Source organism: Pleurodeles waltl, chromosome 6, assembly GCF_031143425.1.
Source record: "Pleurodeles waltl isolate 20211129_DDA chromosome 6, aPleWal1.hap1.20221129, whole genome shotgun sequence".
Lineage (NCBI taxonomy): Eukaryota > Metazoa > Chordata > Amphibia > Caudata > Salamandridae > Pleurodeles > Pleurodeles waltl.
The window spans coordinates 13,067,528-13,091,764 of NC_090445.1; the positions used below are offsets into that span (position 1 = coordinate 13,067,528).

The following is a 24,237-nucleotide window of genomic DNA, read 5'->3' on the forward strand; positions in this document are numbered from 1 at the left end:
GCCTGTGGCTTTAGTACCCATAGAAGTGGGTGGCACTCTTAGCTGGAGAAGGGTAGTAGTCAGTACAGACCTCCCCCTTGATTGTCTCCTTGGAAATGACTACCCAGAGGTTAGTCAGAGCCCAAGAGAGGAACTGGTCCAGTGCCAGTCCTCTCCCAAGGATTCTGGAAGTCCTGCCTCTGCAGTAAATGCAAGCAGGCCCCAGAAGAAGAAGAAAAGAAAACAGAGTAGGAAGGGTGGACAACCTTTAGCCAAGGTTACAGCAAGCCAAGGAGATTCTGCTCCAGTAGGGGAGAACTCCAAAAATGGCCCTGATAAAGTCCAACCTGACCCACAAGAAGTCCTGGCTAGTCAGGCAACTGTTAAACCTGAGTGGGTGGCTCCTCAGCTAACAGAAGAAAGAGTGGACGAAGGGTGTTTACTACAAGATGTGGTAACCCCCCACTCTAATACAGCAGACAGGCAACCTGAACCCAAAGAGGCCTGTAACTTAGCCCCTTCCCTTTTAGGTGAAGAGCTAAAGGTGTGGTTCTGGGCACTGACAGCTGTCAGTGGCCTCTGCTGGGTGTTAGCCTTTATGGCTGCCCTATCCTTAGCATGGTGGTCTGACCCCATGCCAAATAGCAAGTTAGGCCCCCTGACCCTATTGGTCATGGTGGGGTTACTCCAGCTCTGGGTAACCTCTCTGGGTAAGCTAGGGGTAACCCTGGCCAAGATAAGGTTAGCAGAGGTGGATACCTCTAAGACCAAAATAGAAAGAATGGGTGGAGACATTGAAGAGGCAGACAAGAGGCAATTCAGACTAGGTCCTATCACTGTGGAAGTAGGTCAGTTCCCCAAAGGGAATGACCTGAACAGAAGGATGTAAGGCAGAGTAGGCCCTGCAACTAACCAGCCTATTTCTCCTACTCTTCCTCGCCTGACAGACTAGGAAGACTCTCCCAGCTTGGGCTGAGTCTCCTGGCCTGTGGGCTGGGGGGGGCTTGTGTAAAGAAATGGCTCCCTGTTGCAGTTACCCCCCACTTTTTGCCTGATACTGATGCTGACTTGACTGAGAAGAGTGCTGGGACCCTGCTAACCAGGCCCCAGCACCAGTGTTCCTTCCCCTAAAATGTACCATTGTATCCACAATTGGCACACCCTGGCATTCAGATAAGTCCCTTGTAACTGGTACTTCTAGTACCAAGGGCCCTGATGCCAAGGAAGGTCTCTAAGGGCTGCAGCATGTCTTATGCCACCCTAGAGACCCCTCACTCAGCACAGACACCCTGCTTACAAGCCTGTGTGTGCTAGTGAGAACAAAATGAGTAAGTCGACATGGCACTCCCCTCAGGGTGCCATGCCAGCCTCTCACTGCCTATGCAGTATAGGTAAGACACCCCTCTAGCAGGCCTTACAGCCCTAAGGCAGGGTGCACTATACCATAGGTGAGGGTACCAGTGCATGAGCATGGTACCCCTACAGTGTCTAAACAAAACCTTAGACATTGTAAGTGCAGGGTAGCCATAAGAGTATATGGTCTGGGAGTCTGTCAAACACGAACTCCACAGCACCATAATGGCTACACTGAAAACTGGGAAGTTTGGTATCAAACTTCTCAGCACAATAAATGCACACTGATGCCAGTGTACATTTTATTGTAAAATACACCCCAGAGGGCACCTTAGAGGTGCCCCCTGAAACTTAACCGACTATCTGTGTAGGCTGACTGGTTTTAGCAGCCTGCCACAAACCGAGACATGTTGCTGGCCCCATGGGGAGAGTGCCTTTGTCACTCTGAGGCCAGTAACAAAGCCTGCACTGGGTGGAGATGCTAACACCTCCCCCGGGCAGGAATTGTCACACCTGGCGGTGAGCCTCAAAGGCTCACCTCCTTTGTGCCAACCCAGCAGGACACTCCAGCTAGTGGAGTTGCCCGCCCCCTCCGGCCAGGCCCCACTTTTGGCGGCAAGGCCGGAGAAAATAATGAGAAAAACAAGGAGGAGTCACTGGCCAGTCAGGACGGCCCCTAAGGTGTCCTGAGCTGAGGTGACTCTAACTTTTAGAAATCCTCCATCTTGCAGATGGAGGATTCCCCCAATAGGGTTAGGATTGTGACCCCCTCCCCTTGGGAGGAGGCACAAAAAGGGTGTACCCACCCTCAGGGCTAGTAGCCATTGGCTACTAACCCCCCAGACCTAAACACGCCCTTAAATTTAGTATTTAAGGGCTACCCTGAACCCTAGAAAATTAGATTCCTGCAACTACAAGAAGAAGGACTGCCCAGCTGAAAACCCCTGCAGCGGAAGACCAGAAGACGACAACTGCCTTGGCCCCAGAAACTCACCGGCCTGTCTCCTGCCTTCCAAAGATCCTGCTCCAGCGACGCCTTCCGAAGGGACCAGCGACCTCGACATCCTCTGAGGACTGCCCCTGCTTCGAAAAGACAAGAAACTCCCGAGGACAGCGGACCTGCTCCAAGAAAAGCTGCAACTTTGTTCCAGCAGCTTTAAAGAACCCTGCAAGCTCCCCGCAAGAAGCGTGAGACTTGCAACACTGCACCCGGTGACCCCGACTCGGCTGGTGGCGATCCAACACCTCAGGAGGGACCCCAGGACTACTCTGATACTGTGAGTACCAAAACCTGCCCCCCCCTGAGCCCCCACAGCGCCGCCTGCAGAGGGAATCCCGAGGCTTCCCCTGACCGCGACTCTCTGAACCTAAAGTCCCGACGCCTGGGAGAGACCCTGCACCCGCAGCCCCCAGGACCTGAAGGACCGGACTTTCACTGGAGAAGTGACCCCCAGGAGTCCCTCTCCCTTGCCCAAGTGGAGGTTTCCCCGAGGAACCCCCCCCTTGCCTGCCTGCAGCGCTGAAGAGATCCCGAGATCTCTCATAGACTAACATTGCGAACCCGACGCCTGTTTCTACACTGCACCCGGCCGCCCCCGCGCCGCTGAGGGTGAAATTTCTGTGTGGGCTTGTGTCCCCCCCGGTGCCCTACAAAACCCCTCTGGTCTGCCCTCCGAAGACGCGGGTACTTACCTGCCAGCAGACCGGAACCGGGGCACCCCCTTCTCTCCATTCTAGCCTATGTGTTTTGGGCACCACTTTGAACTCTGCACCTGACCGGCCCTGAGCTGCTGGTGTGGTGACTTTGGGGTTGCTCTGAACCCCCAACGGTGGGCTACCTTGGACCAAGAACTGAGCCCTGTAAGTGTCTTACTTACCTGGTTAACCTAACAAATACTTACCTCCCCTAGGAACTGTGAAAATTGCACTAAGTGTCCACTTTTAAAACAGCTATTTGTGAATAACTTGAAAAGTATACATGCAATTTTGATGATTTGAAGTTCCTAAAGTACTTACCTGCAATACCTTTCGAATGAGATATTACATGTAGAATTTGAACCTGTGGTTCTTAAAATAAACTAAGAAAAGATATTTTTCTATAACAAAACCTATTGGCTGGATTTGTCTCTGAGTGTGTGTACCTCATTTATTGCCTATGTGTATGTTCAACAAATGCTTAACACTACTCCTTGGATAAGCCTACTGCTCGACCACACTACCACAAAATAGAGCATTAGTATTATCTATTTTTACCACTATTTTACCTCTAAGGGGAACCCTTGGACTCTGTGCATGCTATTCCTTACTTTGAAATAGCACATACAGAGCCAACTTCCTACAGGAAGTGTAGGAAAGCACCCCTTTTGGGCACGGTTAGCTCCCCTTTTGCCTGGTATCTGATGTAATTTTGACTGAAAGTGCACTGGGTCCTGCTAACCAAGTCCCCAGTGCCAGATCTCTTCCCCCCTAAAACTGCACAGTCGTTTCCACAATTGGCAAAACTTTTAGCACTCTGAAAGTACCTATTAAATGGTACCCCTGGTACCTAGGACCTGCGGTACTAAAGAGGGTCCCTAAGGGGTTCAGCACAACTTGTGACATACTAAAGGACCCCATCACCAAGCACAAAAGGCTGCCATTGTAGGCTGCGTGTCTTGGTGCAGATAAAATTGAAAACACAACATGGCACACAGCCTGTTTGCCATGTGCCCTGACACAGCAGGGTGCATTATATTACACATATTACAATGCTCGTGCAGATATGCCCCTGCTATGTCTTTGTTGATTCTCAGATATAGTAAGTGAATAGGGAAGCCATTTCAAATATATGTGCTGGACACTGGTCACTATGTGTTCCCCAACTACATGATGGCTTCACTGAAGATAGGGATGTTTTGTTTCACACATCCTGTATTGGTGAACCGACACTGATGCCAGTGTTGGATTTACAAATACAAGCACCCAGATGGCACCTTAGAGGTGCCCCCTGAAACCCTGCCAGCTACTAACTTGTTGGCTGACTGGTCCTGATCAGTTCAGCCACTTTAGATACATTTCTGACCCACTGAAGTGAGAGCCAGCACTCTTGTGGGCCAAAAGCCTGCACTGGGCGGGGGTGTTGACCCCTCCTCCAGGCAGGATGGACATTCCAGGGCGGGAAGCTTCAAAGGCCTAGCCACCTTTATAATGCAACCCAGGTCTCTCCAAATAGCAGAGATGACCGAACCCGTGTCCTGACCCCACTTTCGGAGGCAAGACAGGTGGAAAAAGTAGGCAGATTAAGAGGTGTGCCCACTTCACGCCAGTCCCACCCCTAAGGTGGATGAGCAGAAGTGGACACCACTTTTTAAATTCCTCCATCTTGGTTTGGAAGGAATTAGGCCACTAGAGTTACGGTTATGCCCACTTCCCAACGGAACTAGTCATTGAAAGGGTGCAGTCACGCTGAAGGTGGTCATCCCATTGCACCCCTGAACCCAGAACTCAGATTCTGACGACCTACGAAGAAAAGGACAAAGAGACGCACTGCAGAAGAGGAGAAGAAACAGCAGCTGACCTGGTACCAACCCCTCTGGCTTGGCTGCACTCCTCAATGGACTTTGCCCCAAAAGACGCCTTGGCCTGTAGCTGAACCTCCAGAAACTTGCCTTCAAAAAGGAGTCAAGTCTTCCGTGAGCAGCAAACCTGCTCTCCAGCCAACTGTAAAGAAAGGACTCTGTAGCTTGAGGAACTGCAAAGGCCTGACGCCTTAAGTCACCACTGCACCCGCTGTCCCCGACCCTAGTGGGAGTGGACCTCTGGCGCCAGCAAGGTCCCCCAGCTGTCCAGAGTCCGAGTTCATTGTGGTTTCACCCTTCCTGGATTCCCTGATGTCTCCTGTAGCCTCTGACTGCAGACCCCTTCTCCCGCAACTACTGTGATGAGAGAAACCTCTACACCTAAAGCAAACACTGTACCCCTCACTGCCAGCCCGAGTGGAAGTGGACCTCTGGTGTCAGACGTACCCTGACTCTGCTGAGCTCGAGTCCACTGTGGTTTCACCCCTCTTGGACTCCACTACGACTCCTGCAGCCTCAGACCACAGGACTCCCCAACCACAGGTGCTCCTGGACAAGGAAACCCGATGCTGAAAGACATCCCTGCATCCTTCACCCCTGGGCCTTGGAGAAGAGGACCAAAGGTGTACCTTCCTCCCTGAGCACCCCACCTTTGCAATTTAACTGTTGGTTGTCCCCGACTGGCTCCCCCAGCCGGAGCCTGCACCCCAAATTCACGGAGACCAATCCTCATTGAAATACATTAGGCACCCGACACGTACTGCACTTCTGCACCTGGCTGCCCCAGTGCTGCCTGGGGTGACCTGTTGGGGTGGTCCTGACTCTTGCCCAGTACTCACATTAAGTCTGTGAGATGGGTCCTGGGAGTCGTCCATAAATGCTTGCTTGCTGAATGCATTTCCCTTCCATAGGTTAATATCGAAGAACTCTTAAACTGCACTGTCGAAATTTGCGAGTGAAAAGTATTTATGCATAAAAACGTAATGACCTTATAACAAACTTCCTGAGATCAAAATGTATATTAAAAGAAGTGTCATTACTCTAAATTGATCTGTGATTTATTCTTTGAGTGTGTGGCTCGTTTATTACCTCCGTAAGTATAACAAATGCTTAACACTACCCTCTGATAAGCCTAACTGCTCACCCACACTACCACAAAATAGAGCATTAGTGTAACTACTTTTGCATCTGCAAAACCACTGGACTCTCTGCCTGGTGTACTTCTTTTTAGTGCACCATATAGAGAGAGCACTTCCTACAGGAAGGCGCTATTAGCGGCTGGATTGATGGACTTCACTGAAGTGAAAGAAAGGAGTGAGTTGTGTCCCTTAAGGGATAGTGCCACGTGAGAGAAGGGCGAGCCTTATGTCCCTGAAGGGGCAGTGCCAAGAAAGATGTAGTGTGATGTCATTGAGGGACTGTATAAAGAGAATGAAGGGAATGAGGGACATTGATGAAGGGAATTCAGACTGGAGGAGAGATAGGATTTACTGTTGTTCCAATCCACGAGTGACAAATGCTGCTGTGCCTGAAGCTGGATCACTTAGAATCTGACATTGTATTTTGCTGTTGACATACTTGCTTTTCTTTTTGGACAATGTGTATACCTTGATGAGGGCATGTGGTGGTTATGTAGTGTGATATGCATAGCCTCTTCCCTGATGACATTTCTTTGCTGGTTCTGCAGACAGAGCGCCAGGTGTCCCGTTGGTTCATGCAATGTCTCCGGGAGCAGGCAATGCTTCTGGAAACCATCTTTCTGTATTATGCCTACTTCGAGATGTCACCTGCGGAACTGCTGACCTTCACCAAGATCTTCAAAGAGCAGGGCTTTGGTCGCCGGCAGACAAATCGACACTTGATAGACAACACTATGGATTCCACCGTGGAACGCATTGGGTATGTGTGCTGAATCTGGGATCACGTGAGTGACCTAGGCTGCGGAAATGCAAAAATCTGTTTGGAGGACAATAAAATTATATTTTACTTGATATGCTGATACTGCAGAGAATAAGGGGAAGAAGATAAGAAAGAAGGCAAGTGCGAGTAAAGAGGTTAAACTGTAAAATGAAGTAGGGGAGGGAAATGGATGAACTGGATAAAGGGGTGAAATAGACTGAAGAGAGGGAGAGCAAGGGGAGTCGCAGATGGCTGAAGGATTTGTTTTGCCTCTCGAAGTAGTAAGTGGAGGAGCAACGCATTTGAAAAGTATAAATGACACAATGAAAAGTGTATTCTTACAAGAGGAAGGTATAATCAAAGGTGGGTATTTATTTATAGCACCAAGAAGCAGGTAGTGTGAGTGGGTAGAGTAGATCTGAATGGATGAAAAAGGAGTGTTTCCAGGTTCTTGGGTCTAGCGTAGCAGGTGAGGAGTGAATCTGAGAACCGAGTTGTGCTGCTGAGTTTATGATGATGACACAAAGGGTATAGAAACATCGCTTTCAAATATGTGATCAGAGGACACACTAAATGAACCACGGTGCCGGAAAGCAAATGAGAAGAAGCCATCAAGGCTGCTCTTCCAGTAGCCAGTTCAAAATGTAGGTTCATTATACTTCAGTAATTGATGCACATGAAACAGTTGGAAAACGTACACTCCGTTTCTGTGTGCCGATCTTCGACTCCATATTAACAAGCTGGTTAGATTGTCATCTGCTGCTTTTCAAGTGTTGGTATGCTGACTTGATCTTGGGCCATTCTGGTATCGGTGCAGCCAAACGAAAATATAAAGTGCGCTTTGTTAAATAGAAAATAATTACCCCCATCCTCTAAATTTTGGAGTTGGTATCTCATTTTGTTAATTCCTGATCACCTGGGTATGGACTGAGTCATATATCAACATATAGACAAAATCATGATGGAAAAAAAAGGCAACCTGAGTTGTTAAATTATTATACTATTAATTGACCCATAACAATTTTGAGAAGATTCTTCATTACAACCAACAAGGGTACTTAGCCATTTCTAGGCATTGCAGCGATCCTTTCAATGTGACAAGTGTTCGATCTTGTCCGATCTTGCTCTCCACCTTGTGGGCCCATGTTTTGCTGATCGTCTCCACGCTTTAATCGATCACCGAATAGCTGTACAAATAATCATTTTCTGTGTGTATGTGTTCATTGCATATGTGGGTGTAGGCACACATTCTTAGCATACTCCTGGGATCTAGTATTGGGCTTAAACATAGTGCACATTGAGCATGTGCACCGACATTTCGTTCAGACGTGGACTGAATGTGCTCATAGTTTGCTGTGTTCTCACATACTCGTCGTGTTCCGTCTGTGTCTTTCTCTGACTATTCCATCGGCTCCTTTTAGCACCATTGCCATCTCTATTGCGACGAGAAGCTTTCTCTCCTTGAGAACTCAGTTGTCACGGAAAGCCGCTGGGCCCGAGCTCCCTTTGGGTGCCCAACCCTGTTTTCAACTCACCTTGCCAAAGAATGTGACCTGGGATACGGAATGCACATCATTCTATTATCCTCAATGCCAAGCCAAATACCAGTGGATTGACCACCATGAGTTCTGTAATCTTTGCCTATCCACGATGATACCACCTGTACCTTGTGCCTGATCTTTTAGTAAGAATTTTTTTTACCTCAGTACTGCTGGAACACTCCTGGGCATATACAGCAACATGCAGCAACAAGACATTTTTGGCTCCCCAGGCATCTTCTGGTAGGAAGATTCCCCTTAGTGCCCAACAACAAGAGAAAGTTAGGCCATCGGAGCTACCCTCATGAAACGATTACCCAACTTGGAGATGCTGTAGCTGAGCAAAACCAACCTCACCAGCCAGATGATGTTGCTTCAGCATCGAAGACTGGGGGATTCAGGAGAAGTGCCTAGCAACTCTAGGGCAACCCAAGAAACTTTAGATCTATGCCATGGCAGACCTCTGCTCCAGAGGGAGTTTGCTTCAAGCTCAGAGCATGACAGTCGAGGCAATTCCAACTACGGGCCCAGCCACCTTCTGGCACCAGTCTGCACCAACAAAAGATCTCCGAGCCTATCAAGCCTCCAGGCAAGTGTGTCACTCCACGGAGACTGGCACCTCCAACTCCATCGTCATCCACCCGCTAGACGGTGTCGCCATCTAATTCTTCCTCTGTTTTGCAACTCTTGACAGTGCCCCTCCTTGGTGCCGAGGTCTTTGTCTGCTTAACAGCCTTCATTGGCTTCCAAACCTGCATTGGTATTGAAGCCACTGTTGACATCAAAAACAAACAGTGGCCCAAAGGCAAAATAACAACAGAAACCTGCAGCAATGCCTATGGGGAAGGACGTAGAGATCCCAATTTTAATGAGGTTACAGCAAGAGTTGTTTGCTCAACAACAGCACCTCTTCATTCACTTGTGTAAAGAAATGGCTCCCTGTTGCAGTTACCCCCCACTTTTTGCCTGATACTGATGCTGACTTGACTGAGAAGTGTGCTGGGACCCTGCTAACCAGGCCCCAGCACCAGTGTTCTTTCACCTAAAATGTACCATTGATCCCACAATTGGCACACCCTGGCATCCAGATAAGTCCCTTGTAACTGGTACCTCTGGTACCAAGGGCCCTGATGCCAGGGAAGGTCTCTAAGGGCTGCAGCATGCATTATGCCACCCTAGAGACCCCTCACTCAGCACAGCCACACTGCTTACAAGCCTGTGTGTGCTAGTGAGAACAAAATGAGTAAGTCGACATGGCACTCCCCTCAGGGTGCCATGCCAGCCTCTCACTGCCTATGCAGTATAGATAAGACACCCCTCTAGCAGGCCTTACAGCCCTAAGGCAGGGTGCACTATACCATAGGTGAGGGTACCAGTGCATGAGCACTGTGCCCCTACAGTGTCTAAGCAAAACCTTAGACATTGTAAGTGCAGGGTAGCCATAAGAGTATATGGTCTGGGAGTCTGTTTTACACGAACTCCACAGCACCATAATGGCTACACTGAAAACTGGGAAGTTTGGTATCAAACTTCTCAGCACAATACATGCACACTGATGCCAGTGTACACTTTATTGTAAAATACACCACAGAGGGCACCTTAGAGGTGCCCCCTGAAACTTAACCAACTAGCTGTGTAGGCTGACTGGTTCCAGCAGCCTGCCACACTAGAGACATGTTGCTGGCCCCATGGGGAGAGTGCCTTTGTCACTCTGAGGCCAGTAACAAAGCCTGCACTGGGTGGAGATGCTAACACCTCCCCCAGGCAGGAGCTGTGACACCTGGCGGTGAGCCTCAAAGGCTCACCCCTTTGTCACAGCCCAGCAGGGCACTCCAGCTTAGTGGAGTTGCCCGCCCCCTCCGGCCACGGCCCCCACTTTTGGCGGCAAGGCTGGAGGGAACAAAGAAAGCAACAAGGAGGAGTCACTGGCCAGTCAGGACAGCCCCTAAGGTGTCCTGAGCTGAAGTGACTCTAACTTTTAGAAATCCTCCATCTTGCAGATGGAGGATTCCCCCAATAGGGTTAGGATTGTGACCCCCTCCCCTTGGGAGGAGGCACAAAGAGGGTGTACCCACCCTCAGGGCTAGTAGCCATTGGCTACTAACCCCCCAGACCTAAACACGCCCTTAAATTTAGTATTTAAGGGCTACCCTGAACCCTAGAAAATCAGATTCCTGCAACAAGAAGAAGGACTGCCCAGCTGAAAACCCCTGCAGCGGAAGACCAGAAGACGACAACTGCCTTGGCTCCAGAAACTCACCGGCCTGTCTCCTGCCTTCCAAAGATCCTGCTCCAGCGACGCCTTCCGAAGGGACCAGCGACCTCGACATCCTCTGAGGACTGCCCCTGCTTCGAAAAGACAAGAAACTCCCGAGGACAGCGGACCTGCTCCAAGAAAAGCTGCAACTTTGTTTCCAGCAACTTTAAAGATCCCTGCAAGCTCCCCGCAAGAAGCGGGAGACTTGCAACACTGCACCCGGCGACCCCGACTCGGCTGGTGGAGATCCGACACCTCAGGAGGGACCCCAGGACTACTCTGATACTGTGAGTACCAAACCCTGTCCCCCCTGAGCCCCCACAGCGCCGCCTGCAGAGGGAATCCCGAGGCTTCCCCTGACCGCGACTCTCTGAAACCTAAGTCCCGACACCTGGGAGAGACCCTGCACCCGCAGCCCCCAGGACCTGAAGGACCGGACTTTCACTGGAGGAGTGACCCCCAGGAGTCCCTCTCCCTTGCCCAAGTGGAGGTTTCCCCGAGGAACCCCCCCCTTGCCTGCCTGCAGCGCTGAAGAGATCCCGAGATCTCTCATAGACTAACATTGCGAACCCGACGCTTGTTTCTACACTGCACCCGGCCGCCCCCGCGCCGCTGAGGGTGAAATTTCTGTGTGGACTTGTGTCCCCCCCGGTGCCCTACAAAACCCCCCTGGTCTGCCCTCCGAAGACGCGGGTACTTACCTGCAAGCAGACCGGAACCGGGGCACCCCCTTCTCTCCATTCTAGCCTATGTGTTTTGGGCACCACTTTGAACTCTGCACCTGACCGGCCCTGAGCTGCTGGTGTGGTGACTTTGGGGTTGCTCTGAACCCCCAACGGTGGGCTACCTTGGACCAAGAACTAAGCCCTGTAAGTGTCTTACTTACCTGGTTAACCTAACAAATACTTACCTCCCCTAGGAACTGTGAAAATTGCACTAAGTGTCCACTTTTAAAACAGCTATTTGTCAATAACTTGAAAAGTATACATGCAATTTTTATGATTTGAAGTTCCTAAAGTACTTACCTGCAATACCTTTCGAAGGAGCTATTACATGTAGAATTTGAACCGGTGGTTCTTAAAATAAACTAAGAAAAGATATTTTTCTATATAAAAACCTATTGGCTGGATTTGTCTCTGAGTGTGTGTACCTCATTTATTGTCTATGTGTATGTACAACAAATGCTTAACACTACTCCTTGGATAAGCCTACTGCTCGACCACACTACCACAAAATAGAGCATTAGTATTATCTATTTTTACCACTATTTTACCTCTAAGGGGAACCCTTGGACTCTGTGCATGCTATTCCTTACTTTGAAATAGCACATACAGAGCCAACTTCCTACATTGGTGGATCAGCGGTGGGGTACAAGACTTTGCATTTGCTGGACTACTCAGCCAATACCTGATCACACGACAAATTCCAAAATTGTCATTAGAAATTGATTTTTGCAATTTGAAAAGTTTTCTAAATTCTTAAAAGACCTGCTAGGGCCTTGTGTTAGATCCTGTTTAGCATTTCTTTTAGAGTTTAAAAGTTTGTTAAAAGTTTGAAATAGATTCTAGAACCAGTTTTAGTTTCTTAAAAAGTATTCCAACTTTTAGAAGCATAATGTCTAGCACAGATGTGACTGTGGTGGAACTCGACACCACACCTTACCTCCATCTTAAGATGAGGGAGCTAAGGTCACTCTGTAAAATAAAGAAAATAACAATGGGCCCCAAACCTACCAAAATACAGCTCCAGGAGCTGTTGGCAGAGTTTGAAAAGGCCAACCCCTCTGAGGGTGGCAACTCAGAGGAAGAGGATAGTGACCAGGAGGAAAATTCCCCCCTACCAGTCCTATCTAGGGAGAACAGGGTCCCTCAAACCCTGACTCCAAAAATAATAGTCAGAGATGCTGGTTCCCTCACAGGAGAGACCAACACCTCTGAAATCACTGAGGATAACTCCAGTGAAGATGACCCCCTGTTAGCCAGGATGGTCAAAAGATTGGCTTTGGAGAAGCAGCTCCTAGCCATAGAAAGGGAAAGAAAAGAGATGGGCCTAGGTCCCATCGATGGTGGCAGCAACTTAAATAGGGTCAGAGATTCTCCTGACATCCTAAAAATCCCCAAAGGGATTGTAACAAAATATGAAGATGGTGATGACATCACCAAATGGTTCACAGCTTTTGAGAGGGCTTGTGTAACCAGAAAAGTAAACAGATCTCACTGGGGTGCTCTCCTTTGGGAAATGTTCACTGGAAAGTGTAGGGATAGACTCCTCACACTCTCTGGAAAAGATGCAGAATCTTATGACCTCATGAAGGGTACCCTGATTGAGGGCTTTGGATTCTCCACTGAGGAGTATAGAATTAGATTCAGGGGGGCTCAAAAATCCTCGAGCCAGACCTGGGTTGATTTTGTAGACTACTCAGTAAAAACACTAGATGGTTGGTTAACTGGAAATGAAGTGTGTGACTATGTTGGGCTTTATAATTTGTTTATGAAAGAGCACATTTTAAGTAACTGCTTCAATGAAAAGTTGCATCAGTATCTGGTAGACCTAGGTCCAATTTCTCCCCAAGAATTGGGAAAGAAGGCAGACCACTGGGTCAAGACTAGGGTAACCAAAACTTCCACTGGGGGTGACCAAAAGAAAGGGGTTACAAAAACTCCCCAGGAGAAAGTGGGTGACCCTAGAAACAAAGAAAAAGAGTCCTCTGTAGGCCCCCAAAAACCAGAACAGGTGGGTGGGCCCCAAGACACAACCCAAAACAAAGGTGGGTACCAGGGTAAGAACTGGGATGCCACTAAGGCATGGTGCCACAACTGTAAAAAGTCTGGGCACCACACCAAGGACACTTCTTGTCCCAAAAACAAACCCCAGAACAAAATTCCAGGGGTAACCAGTGTAGCCATGGGAGATGACTCCTCAGATGAGGAGGTCTTCATAGCCTTCAACTGGAAACAGGGCCCAACAGGTGAGTTGGAGATTCCAGAGGGAAGTAGACACTTCCACCACCTACTGGTGAATGGAATCCCAACCACTGCCCTGAGAGACACTTGTGCCAGTCACACTATTGTGCATGACAGGCTGGTACTCTCAAACCAGTACATCCCAGGTGAGATGGCCAGAGTAAGAGTTAGCCCAGACAGGGTCACTAATAGGCCTGTGGCTCTTGTGCCCATAGAAGTGGGTGGAACTTTTAGCTGGAGAAGGGTGGTAGTCAGTACAGACCTCCCCCTTGATTGTCTCCTTGGAAATGACTACCCAGAGGTTAGTCAGAGCCTAAGAGAAGAACTGGTCCAGGGCCAGTCCTCTCCCAAGGATTCTGGAGTGCCTGCCTCTGCAGTAAATGCAAGTAGGCCCCAGAAGAAAAAGAAAAGGAAACAGAGTAGGAAAGGTGGACAACCTTTAGCCAAGGTTCCAGCAAGCCAAGGAGATTCTGCTCCAGTAGGGGAGAACTCCACAAATGGCTCTGATAAAGTCCAACCTGACCCACAAGAAGTCCTGGCTAGTCAGGCAACTGTTAAGCCTGAGTGGGTGGCTCCTCAGCTAACAGAAGAAAGAGTGGAAGAAGGGTGTTTACTACAAGATGTGGTAACCCCCCACTCTAATACAGCAGACAGGCACCCTGAACCCAAAGAAGCCTGTAACTTAGCCCCTTCCCTTGTAGGTGAAGAGCTAAAGGTGTGGTTCTGGGCACTGACAGCTGTCAGTGGCCTCTGCTGGGTGTTAGCCTTTATGGCTGCACTATCCTTGGCATGGTGGTCTGACCCCATGCCAAATAACAAGTTAGGCCCCCTGACCCTGTTGGTCATGGTGGGGTTACTCCAGCTCTGGGTAACCTCTTTGGGTAAGCTAGGGGTGACCCTGGCTAAGATAAGATTAGCAGAGGTGGATACCTCTGACCTCAAAATAGAGAGAATGGGTGAAGACATAAAAAGCACAGACAAGAGGCAGTTCAGACTAGGTCCTATCACTGTGGAAGTGGGTCAGTTCCCCAGAGGGAATGACCTGAACAGGAGGATGTAAGGCAGAGTAGGCCCTGCAACAAACCAGCCATTTCCTCTACTCTTCCTCGCCTGACAGACTAGGAAGACTCTTCCAGCGTTGGCTGAGTCTCCTGGCCTGTGGGCTGGGGGGGGCTTGTGTAAAGAAATGGCTCCCTGTTGCAGTTACCCCCCACTTTTTGCCTGATACTGATGCTGACTTGACTGAGAAGTGTGCTGGGACCCTGCTAACCAGGCCCCAGCACCAGTGTTCTTTCACCTAAAATGTACCATTGATCCCACAATTGGCACACCCTGGCATCCAGATAAGTCCCTTGTAACTGGTACCTCTGGTACCAAGGGCCCTGATGCCAGGGAAGGTCTCTAAGGGCTGCAGCATGCATTATGCCACCCTAGAGACCCCTCACTCAGCACAGCCACACTGCTTACAAGCCTGTGTGTGCTAGTGAGAACAAAATGAGTAAGTCGACATGGCACTCCCCTCAGGGTGCCATGCCAGCCTCTCACTGCCTATGCAGTATAGATAAGACACCCCTCTAGCAGGCCTTACAGCCCTAAGGCAGGGTGCACTATACCATAGGTGAGGGTACCAGTGCATGAGCACTGTGCCCCTACAGTGTCTAAGCAAAACCTTAGACATTGTAAGTGCAGGGTAGCCATAAGAGTATATGGTCTGGGAGTCTGTTTTACACGAACTCCACAGCACCATAATGGCTACACTGAAAACTGGGAAGTTTGGTATCAAACTTCTCAGCACAATACATGCACACTGATGCCAGTGTACACTTTATTGTAAAATACACCACAGAGGGCACCTTAGAGGTGCCCCCTGAAACTTAACCAACTAGCTGTGTAGGCTGACTGGTTCCAGCAGCCTGCCACACTAGAGACATGTTGCTGGCCCCATGGGGAGAGTGCCTTTGTCACTCTGAGGCCAGTAACAAAGCCTGCACTGGGTGGAGATGCTAACACCTCCCCCAGGCAGGAGCTGTGACACCTGGCGGTGAGCCTCAAAGGCTCACCCCTTTGTCACAGCCCAGCAGGGCACTCCAGCTTAGTGGAGTTGCCCGCCCCCTCCGGCCACGGCCCCCACTTTTGGCGGCAAGGCTGGAGGGAACAAAGAAAGCAACAAGGAGGAGTCACTGGCCAGTCAGGACAGCCCCTAAGGTGTCCTGAGCTGAAGTGACTCTAACTTTTAGAAATCCTCCATCTTGCAGATGGAGGATTCCCCCAATAGGGTTAGGATTGTGACCCCCTCCCCTTGGGAGGAGGCACAAAGAGGGTGTACCCACCCTCAGGGCTAGTAGCCATTGGCTACTAACCCCCCAGACCTAAACACGCCCTTAAATTTAGTATTTAAGGGCTACCCTGAACCCTAGAAAATCAGATTCCTGCAACAAGAAGAAGGACTGCCCAGCTGAAAACCCCTGCAGCGGAAGACCAGAAGACGACAACTGCCTTGGCTCCAGAAACTCACCGGCCTGTCTCCTGCCTTCCAAAGATCCTGCTCCAGCGACGCCTTCCGAAGGGACCAGCGACCTCGACATCCTCTGAGGACTGCCCCTGCTTCGAAAAGACAAGAAACTCCCGAGGACAGCGGACCTGCTCCAAGAAAAGCTGCAACTTTGTTTCCAGCAACTTTAAAGATCCCTGCAAGCTCCCCGCAAGAAGCGGGAGACTTGCAACACTGCACCCGGCGACCCCGACTCGGCTGGTGGAGATCCGACACCTCAGGAGGGACCCCAGGACTACTCTGATACTGTGAGTACCAAACCCTGTCCCCCCTGAGCCCCCACAGCGCCGCCTGCAGAGGGAATCCCGAGGCTTCCCCTGACCGCGACTCTCTGAAACCTAAGTCCCGACACCTGGGAGAGACCCTGCACCCGCAGCCCCCAGGACCTGAAGGACCGGACTTTCACTGGAGGAGTGACCCCCAGGAGTCCCTCTCCCTTGCCCAAGTGGAGGTTTCCCCGAGGAACCCCCCCCTTGCCTGCCTGCAGCGCTGAAGAGATCCCGAGATCTCTCATAGACTAACATTGCGAACCCGACGCTTGTTTCTACACTGCACCCGGCCGCCCCCGCGCCGCTGAGGGTGAAATTTCTGTGTGGACTTGTGTCCCCCCCGGTGCCCTACAAAACCCCCCTGGTCTGCCCTCCGAAGACGCGGGTACTTACCTGCAAGCAGACCGGAACCGGGGCACCCCCTTCTCTCCATTCTAGCCTATGTGTTTTGGGCACCACTTTGAACTCTGCACCTGACCGGCCCTGAGCTGCTGGTGTGGTGACTTTGGGGTTGCTCTGAACCCCCAACGGTGGGCTACCTTGGACCAAGAACTAAGCCCTGTAAGTGTCTTACTTACCTGGTTAACCTAACAAATACTTACCTCCCCTAGGAACTGTGAAAATTGCACTAAGTGTCCACTTTTAAAACAGCTATTTGTCAATAACTTGAAAAGTATACATGCAATTTTTATGATTTGAAGTTCCTAAAGTACTTACCTGCAATACCTTTCGAAGGAGCTATTACATGTAGAATTTGAACCGGTGGTTCTTAAAATAAACTAAGAAAAGATATTTTTCTATATAAAAACCTATTGGCTGGATTTGTCTCTGAGTGTGTGTACCTCATTTATTGTCTATGTGTATGTACAACAAATGCTTAACACTACTCCTTGGATAAGCCTACTGCTCGACCACACTACCACAAAATAGAGCATTAGTATTATCTATTTTTACCACTATTTTACCTCTAAGGGGAACCCTTGGACTCTGTGCATGCTATTCCTTACTTTGAAATAGCACATACAGAGCCAACTTCCTACAACTTGTCATGGGCAAGATCTTTGCCAAGCTACCTCCACCAGATCACCTTCGGAGCCTATCCCTTGGAAGAAGAAACTTGCTTTCGAGGAAGGACCTCCGTTTTTGTCGCCTTCCCTGGAACCTGCACCCAAGAGACAGAGCCACCAGTCCTGTCCCTCCTTCACACACACTTCCTCTGCTTCACCCCCACCTCTGCCACCAAGGCAATGTACCCCTCCACCGCTGCCAGAGTCTCCAGAGGGGTCCACCTTTTAAGGTTCTCCACAAGGCAATACCTCCAGATTGTTTGATCCCTATGATCACCAATTAGTAGCAGCCCCACAGATGACCCTGGGGCGATTACAGTGTGGATCCACTGAGGACCCTGACGTAGACCACTATCCAGTCATGACGTCACCCCCTGAGTATACATCAGCATAATATATGTAACACCCTCCTCCTTTTTTTTTAGGAAAAACACACAACCAAACAACCCCTCCACTCCATCACATATATTACCTCTTCCTGTGATCAAATCTATCATAAACACTCATACGCCTTGTCCATCCCCCTTACACATCACATACACTCTTCTCCAAAACACACCACCACCCCCTGTACAATTCAAATACCACTCACCAGCAGTACTTGAAATACAAATCCTTCTCAGAAAACCACTGCATTAATATCTCCTCTTGCTACTCCAACAAAACACACACGTACACCAACACATAAAAATCCCACACACTTTCATAATACTTTCAGGAACAAATTACAAACATACACTCACGTCCTCCCTTATGACTACACAAACACACATCTTAATCCATCTTTAATCTAAAATTCTCTATCTGCACCAACAACAAATACACTAAGACAACAACTCTCATCCACCCGCCTCTCATCTATTACACAATTTAGAGTCTTAGAATATTGCCCACATGCTCTACCACTACCCCTAACCCTAACCCATACTCCTTCCATCCTAAACTGATGCAAGCAAAATAAACATGCCACTCTTCACAACTTCACATACCCATGTCTATTACACAGCCAGGTAGCCGACGCACAGACCTAACAAAATGCCTTCTAATCCTGCTGGACCAGGAGCAAGATATAGAAAAATAATTCTGTTGTGACTCTCAGACAGTTCATATCAGCACTACTGACACACCTGCTACAAATTCAGAATACACCGCTCTGTCTTCTACAAAACAGTCACAGCATCACCAAAACACAATCTCTAAACTGCCTATTAATAATCACTGATCACTCTCTAAAAACAAGCACCACATCTACGACCTACTCACTGACACGCAGCCTGACTTACTCTTCATAAATGAATCATGGTTGGGAGGTGACATGGCACCAGTGTTGCGTGAAGCCGTTTTGCCAGGCTATCAAACCATCACACAAAACCTTATAGAGAAAGAGGAGGTAGACTAGCTGTTACATTCAAACAAACAATAACTCTCAACAAAACAGACATCTCCATAAAAGGTTGTGAGGCCCTCATCACCAGATGCAGCCCTACACCATCTTCCTCCTGTACAGACCACCACCTAACAATGCAACATTCCCAGACACATTTCTAGACACAGTTTTCTAACCTTATAGCACTATACTCCAACCTATGCATTCTTGGGGACCTAAACATCTGGTTTGACAACCCCAATATGACCCATCCAAAAATCACTGGCCTAGTCACACTAAACCTACATCACATCGTACACAATCCACACATATCGCTGGACACATCCTCAGTGTCATTTCTGCAAATCCAGAACTAGTTACCTTTGAAAGCATCACGCCAGTCACATGGTCAGACCACCATTTGGTAGCTTTCCAACGTAAAACACCACAAATCAACCCCACAAACCCACTTTACATACATCCACCCTTCAACCATGAAACAAACTCAATTTTGAATACTTAGAAACGTAGTTAACAGCCAACACAGAACTAGAAAAATTCTGTTAAAAAACCTTGAGTGGCTACAGGAAGCTTTCGATATCCTACTACCACTCAGAACAACAAAACAGGACAAAAAGAAACAATCACCTTGGAGAAATACAGAGCTAAACAAGATAAAACAACTAATTAGACGGCTGCAACAAACCTGTCTCAAATCAAACAACATTCAAGACAAACTTCAGCTTCACAAGCTTAACAGATTATACAAATCAGCAATCAAAAAACCTGAAAAAGGTACTATTCAAACTGAATTCAAAATGCTAATTCTACAAATAAAGAATTCTATCAAATTCTCACTGAATTTCGTAAACCTAAATGCACGGAAGGAATTTCCAGAAGGCCTCAAAAAGGCGTACATACGCCCATTACTAAAGATAACCAACCTAGACCCACATGACCCCAACAACTACAGACCAATTACAAATGGACCGTTCTTGGGCAAACTGAGCTGCATTCGCCCAGATGTGTCAGTTCATTAAAGATAACTCCATACTTTCAGACTATCAAACTGGATTCCTCCCAGGAAGAGGCTCAGAATATGCCCTCATTGCCATCTAGGATGACCTTAAAAACACAGTAGACGCAATGGAGTTGCTGCACTACTTCTCTTGGACCTCTCAGCTGCCTTTGACCTAGTTGACAGGGACACCCTAATACAGAGACTCTACGAAGACGGCATAGAAGGGACTGCTCTCGACTGGATCACATCCTACTTTTAAAACAGAACAAATGTGATCCATACTTCCTCTTCCTCATCCAAACCCTACTTCAGAAAAGCAGAGGTCCCTCAAGGCTGAATTATCTCACCCATACTTTTCAGCATCTACATATCGGCACACAAGAAAAAGGCTATATGTGTTACTCTGTGTTTTTCTGTTCAAGTGGCCAAACTATGGAATTCATTACCCCCAAATATGAAATCCACAGTTAACTATCTTATCTTCAGAAGACTACTCAAGAGTTGGCTCTTTCCTACATAACCACCGCACTCAAAGACTAATGTACACCATATCCCTGTGTATGTAAGCAGAGAGAGATATGTGTATTTCTTTGCACAAATATGTATGTTTTTTTGTCTAAAATGTATATATGCGTTAAGCCTGCTTAACAAATGTATATATTGCTTACGGTTTTGTGTATGTGTGTGTGTGTGTGTGTGTATATATACAAAACAGCGAGTGGAAAAGATTTCGAGAACAGAATTAGTTCATAAAAAAACTTCTGTGTTGGAAGGTCAATCGGAGGATCCTATACGTTTCATCACAACATACTCCAATAATGTCTCCCAGTTACGGAAGATTCTAACCAAACACTGGTCTATTCTCCAATTGGATCCTATAGTAAAGGAGATTATGGGAGACTTTCCTCGAATGTCTTTTAGAAGAGCACCAAATTTGCGGGACAGAATCACGAAAAGTCACTTTAGCTCTCAGAAAAGGGCAACTGGCTCAGAAAACCAGGTTTTTGGAAATGTGGCAATTGCAAGGCTTGCAAAATTGCGAAAAACACTAAGGAATACACCATTGGTAATGGTGTCACAAAAAGCATTAAACAACATATCACTTGTAAGAGCCGGTTCACAGTATATGTTATTGAATGCCCCTGCGGTTTAAAGTATGTTGGGAACACCATATGTGAAACAAAGAAAAGGATCCTTGAACATATTCGTGCCATCGTCAACACAGACAGAAGTTATGCCACGGCTAAGCATATGGAGTTGGCACATGATAGCCAATGGGAAACAATGACTTTTTATGCGATTGACCATGTCCCCATAAGTGAACGAGGAGGGGACAGAGAAAAGAGACTACGACAATTGGAGTCTAAACACATCTTGGAGATTCGAACCTTGACCCCTCTGGGGATGAATCAGGATGAGGAGTTATTTGTACATTTGTAATTTTACATGGCAGCCATTGCAAATAATCATAAAACACAGTTTTTTCTATATTCTATTCTGTAGCACTTGCAGCTAATATTCAGTTTGGTTAATATTTTAGTTTTTTTATTATGGGGAGAGACACGGACAGTATGTCACATACGCACATTTATGAGGTGTATCAACATATTGGTTAAATTGGTTTTGTTTTGCGGTAACTACAACTCCCAGAATGCAGCATTATAAGTTTATAGTGCACTAGTTAATAATTTAATTTATTTGGAAATTATGGGGGAGTTTTAGTTGTGCAGACCACAGTTATTAAACTTAACAAGCAGAGAGAAGTAGTTTCTAAGTGCATTTAGAAATATTTTGAGTCTTAATGAATTGTTATCTGTAGATATAAATGTGGAAACAGAAACCCCCTACCAGAAATGCCCGTGATCAAGGTCTCTCAGGCCGAAATGCGTAGGGCAGGTGATTGTTGAGCTGTAAACGAAGTTAACGGAGCCTGAATAAATGAATTTTGTGAAATAAGAGATCCCGGAGTGCGGTCGTTCGTGATTCGAGTCACGAGATCGAGGGACTCCTCCCATTTCGGCATCATTGCGCATGGGCATCGACTCCATCTTAGATTGTTTTTTTTCCGCCATCGGGTTCGGACGTGTTCCTTTTCGCTCTGGGTTTTGGATCGGAAAGTTAGTTAGAATCTCGGAAGAATCGTCGGTATTGTTCGCGTTCGGTATCGGGTTAGTCATAACTGATCAACACCGACTTTTGAAGAGCTCCGGTGGGCCTTCGGGGTTTTTTCGATCCCCCATCGGGGCCTGGTCGGCCCGGCCACGTGTCTCTTCAAGGCTGATGGAACGGACCCCATTCCGCTTCTGCCCAAAATGCCATAACAAGTATCCATATACAGATCAGCATCTGGTCTGTAACTTGTGTTTGTCGCCAGAACACAAGGAAGATACTTGTGAAGCCTGTCGAGCGTTTCGGTCCAGGAAGACACTAAGAGACCGAAGAGCAAGAAGACTGCAAATGGCGTCGGCGCTGACAGGACAAGAGCGTTTCGAGGAGGAAGAGGAAACCTTCTCCATCCAGGAATCGGACTCGGATGAGATCGATCCCGCAGAAACGCCGAAAACCGTGAGTAAGACGGCGAAACATAAAACTCACGAGAAGACCACAAAAGCCCAGGGGACGCCACCGCCAACAGGCCATGGCTTAACCCGAAAAATAGGTGACCGATCATCGGCACCGAAAAAGGGCACGCTTGTGACAAAGTCATCCGACTCCGGTCGAGATACCGCCACACAGCAATCTCGGGCCCGAGATAGCGGTTCCGAGCAAGTTCGGCACCGAAATGATTCGGCACCGAGAGGCAACGACGCCGAAAATAAAGGTTTCATCGGAACCGAAAAAAGTAGCCGAAAAGGTTTCGGTACTGAAACAACCGGCCTCGGAACCTAAAACAAGTTCCTACACAGAGGAACAAGGACTGTCCTCACAAATGAAAATACATAGATTTGGACAGGAATTGGAGACAATGGAGCCAGACTACACCCAAAGAAGGCTCCACATCCAAAAAGAAACCGGGAAGATCAGCACTCTCCCTCCTATTAGGATGAAACGCAAACTTGGCTTCCAGGAGAAAGACAAGCAGCCACAGACAAAGGTGGCTAAACAAGTAACACCGCCACTGTCTCCACAACTATCGCCGCAAACATCACCGGTAGCCACTCCACCTATGATGCAATCCCCAACTCATACAGGAATGAGTCAAGATGACCCTGACGCGTGGGACCTTTATGATGCGCCAGTGTCAGATAATAGTCCTGACTGTTTTCCAGCTAGACCGTCGCCACCAGAAGATAGTACACCCTACGCACAGGTGGTGTCAAGGGCAGCAGCATTTTATAATGTCAGCCTGCATGCAGAGCCCATTGAAGACGACTTTCTATTTAATACATTGTCGTCCACACACAGCCAGTACCAGAGTCTTCCCATGCTACCCGGAATGCTAAAACACTCCAAACAAGTGTTTGAGGAGCCTGTAAAAGGAAGGGCCATTACTCCAAGAGTGGAGAAAAAATATAAACCGCCACCAACAGACCCCGTGTACATCACACAACAGCTAACACCGGACTCAGTTGTAGTAGGGGCAGCTCGCAAGAGAGCGAACTCACACACTTCAGGAGATGCACCACCTCCAGATAAAGAAAGTCGAAAATTCGACGCAGCAGGCAAAAGGGTGGCGGCACAGGCAGCAAACCAGTGGCGTATTGCAAATTCACAGGCTTTGTTGGCCAGATACGATAAGGCTCATTGGGACGAAATGCAACACTTTATAGAACATTTGCCCAAGGAGTTCCAAAAAAGAGCACAGCAAGTAGTAGAAGAAGGACAGAGTATCTCCAACAATCAGATACGGTCAGCAATGGACGCAGCAGACACAGCTGCTAGAACTGTCAACACAGCAGTGACAATAAGGAGACATGCATGGCTGCGTACATCAGGATTTATACCGGAAATACAGCAAGCTGTGCTGAATATGCCATTTAACGGACAGCAGTTGTTTGGGCCGGAGGTGGACACTGCTATCGAAAAACTTAAGAAAGACACTGATACAGCCAAAGCCATGGGCGCACTCTACTCCCCACAGAGCAGAGGCACATTTAGAAAAACACAGTTTCGAGGGGGGTTTCGAGGGCAAAGCACAGAACCCACAACCCCACAAACAAGGCCCACTTATCAGAGCCAATATCTGCGGGGAAGTTTTCGGGGACAATATAGAGGGGGACAGTTCCCAAAAAGTAGAGGGAAGTTCCAAAGCCCCAAAACTCCTCAAAACAAGCAGTGACTTCCAAGTCACACATCCCCAACACATAACACCTGTGGGGGGGAGACTAAGCAAATTTTACAAACGTTGGGAGGAGATAACAACAGACACTTGGGTACTGGCAATTATCCGGCATGGTTATTGCATAGAATTTCTCAA

The 24,237-nt window shown here is 48.1% G+C and overlaps 1 protein-coding gene across 3 annotated transcripts in view; it reads left to right on the plus strand.

Annotated features, from left to right (window-relative positions):
* The window catches only part of NUP188 (nucleoporin 188), a 642,545-nt gene that overhangs the window by 108,707 nt on the left and 509,601 nt on the right, over positions 1 to 24,237 (plus strand). For all 3 annotated transcript variants that reach the window (XM_069237029.1, XM_069237030.1, XM_069237031.1), the window contains exon 9: positions 6,577 to 6,788. In XM_069237029.1, coding sequence (XP_069093130.1) covers positions 6,577 to 6,788 — 212 coding nt within the window. The remainder of the gene's footprint in view (positions 1 to 6,576; positions 6,789 to 24,237) is intronic.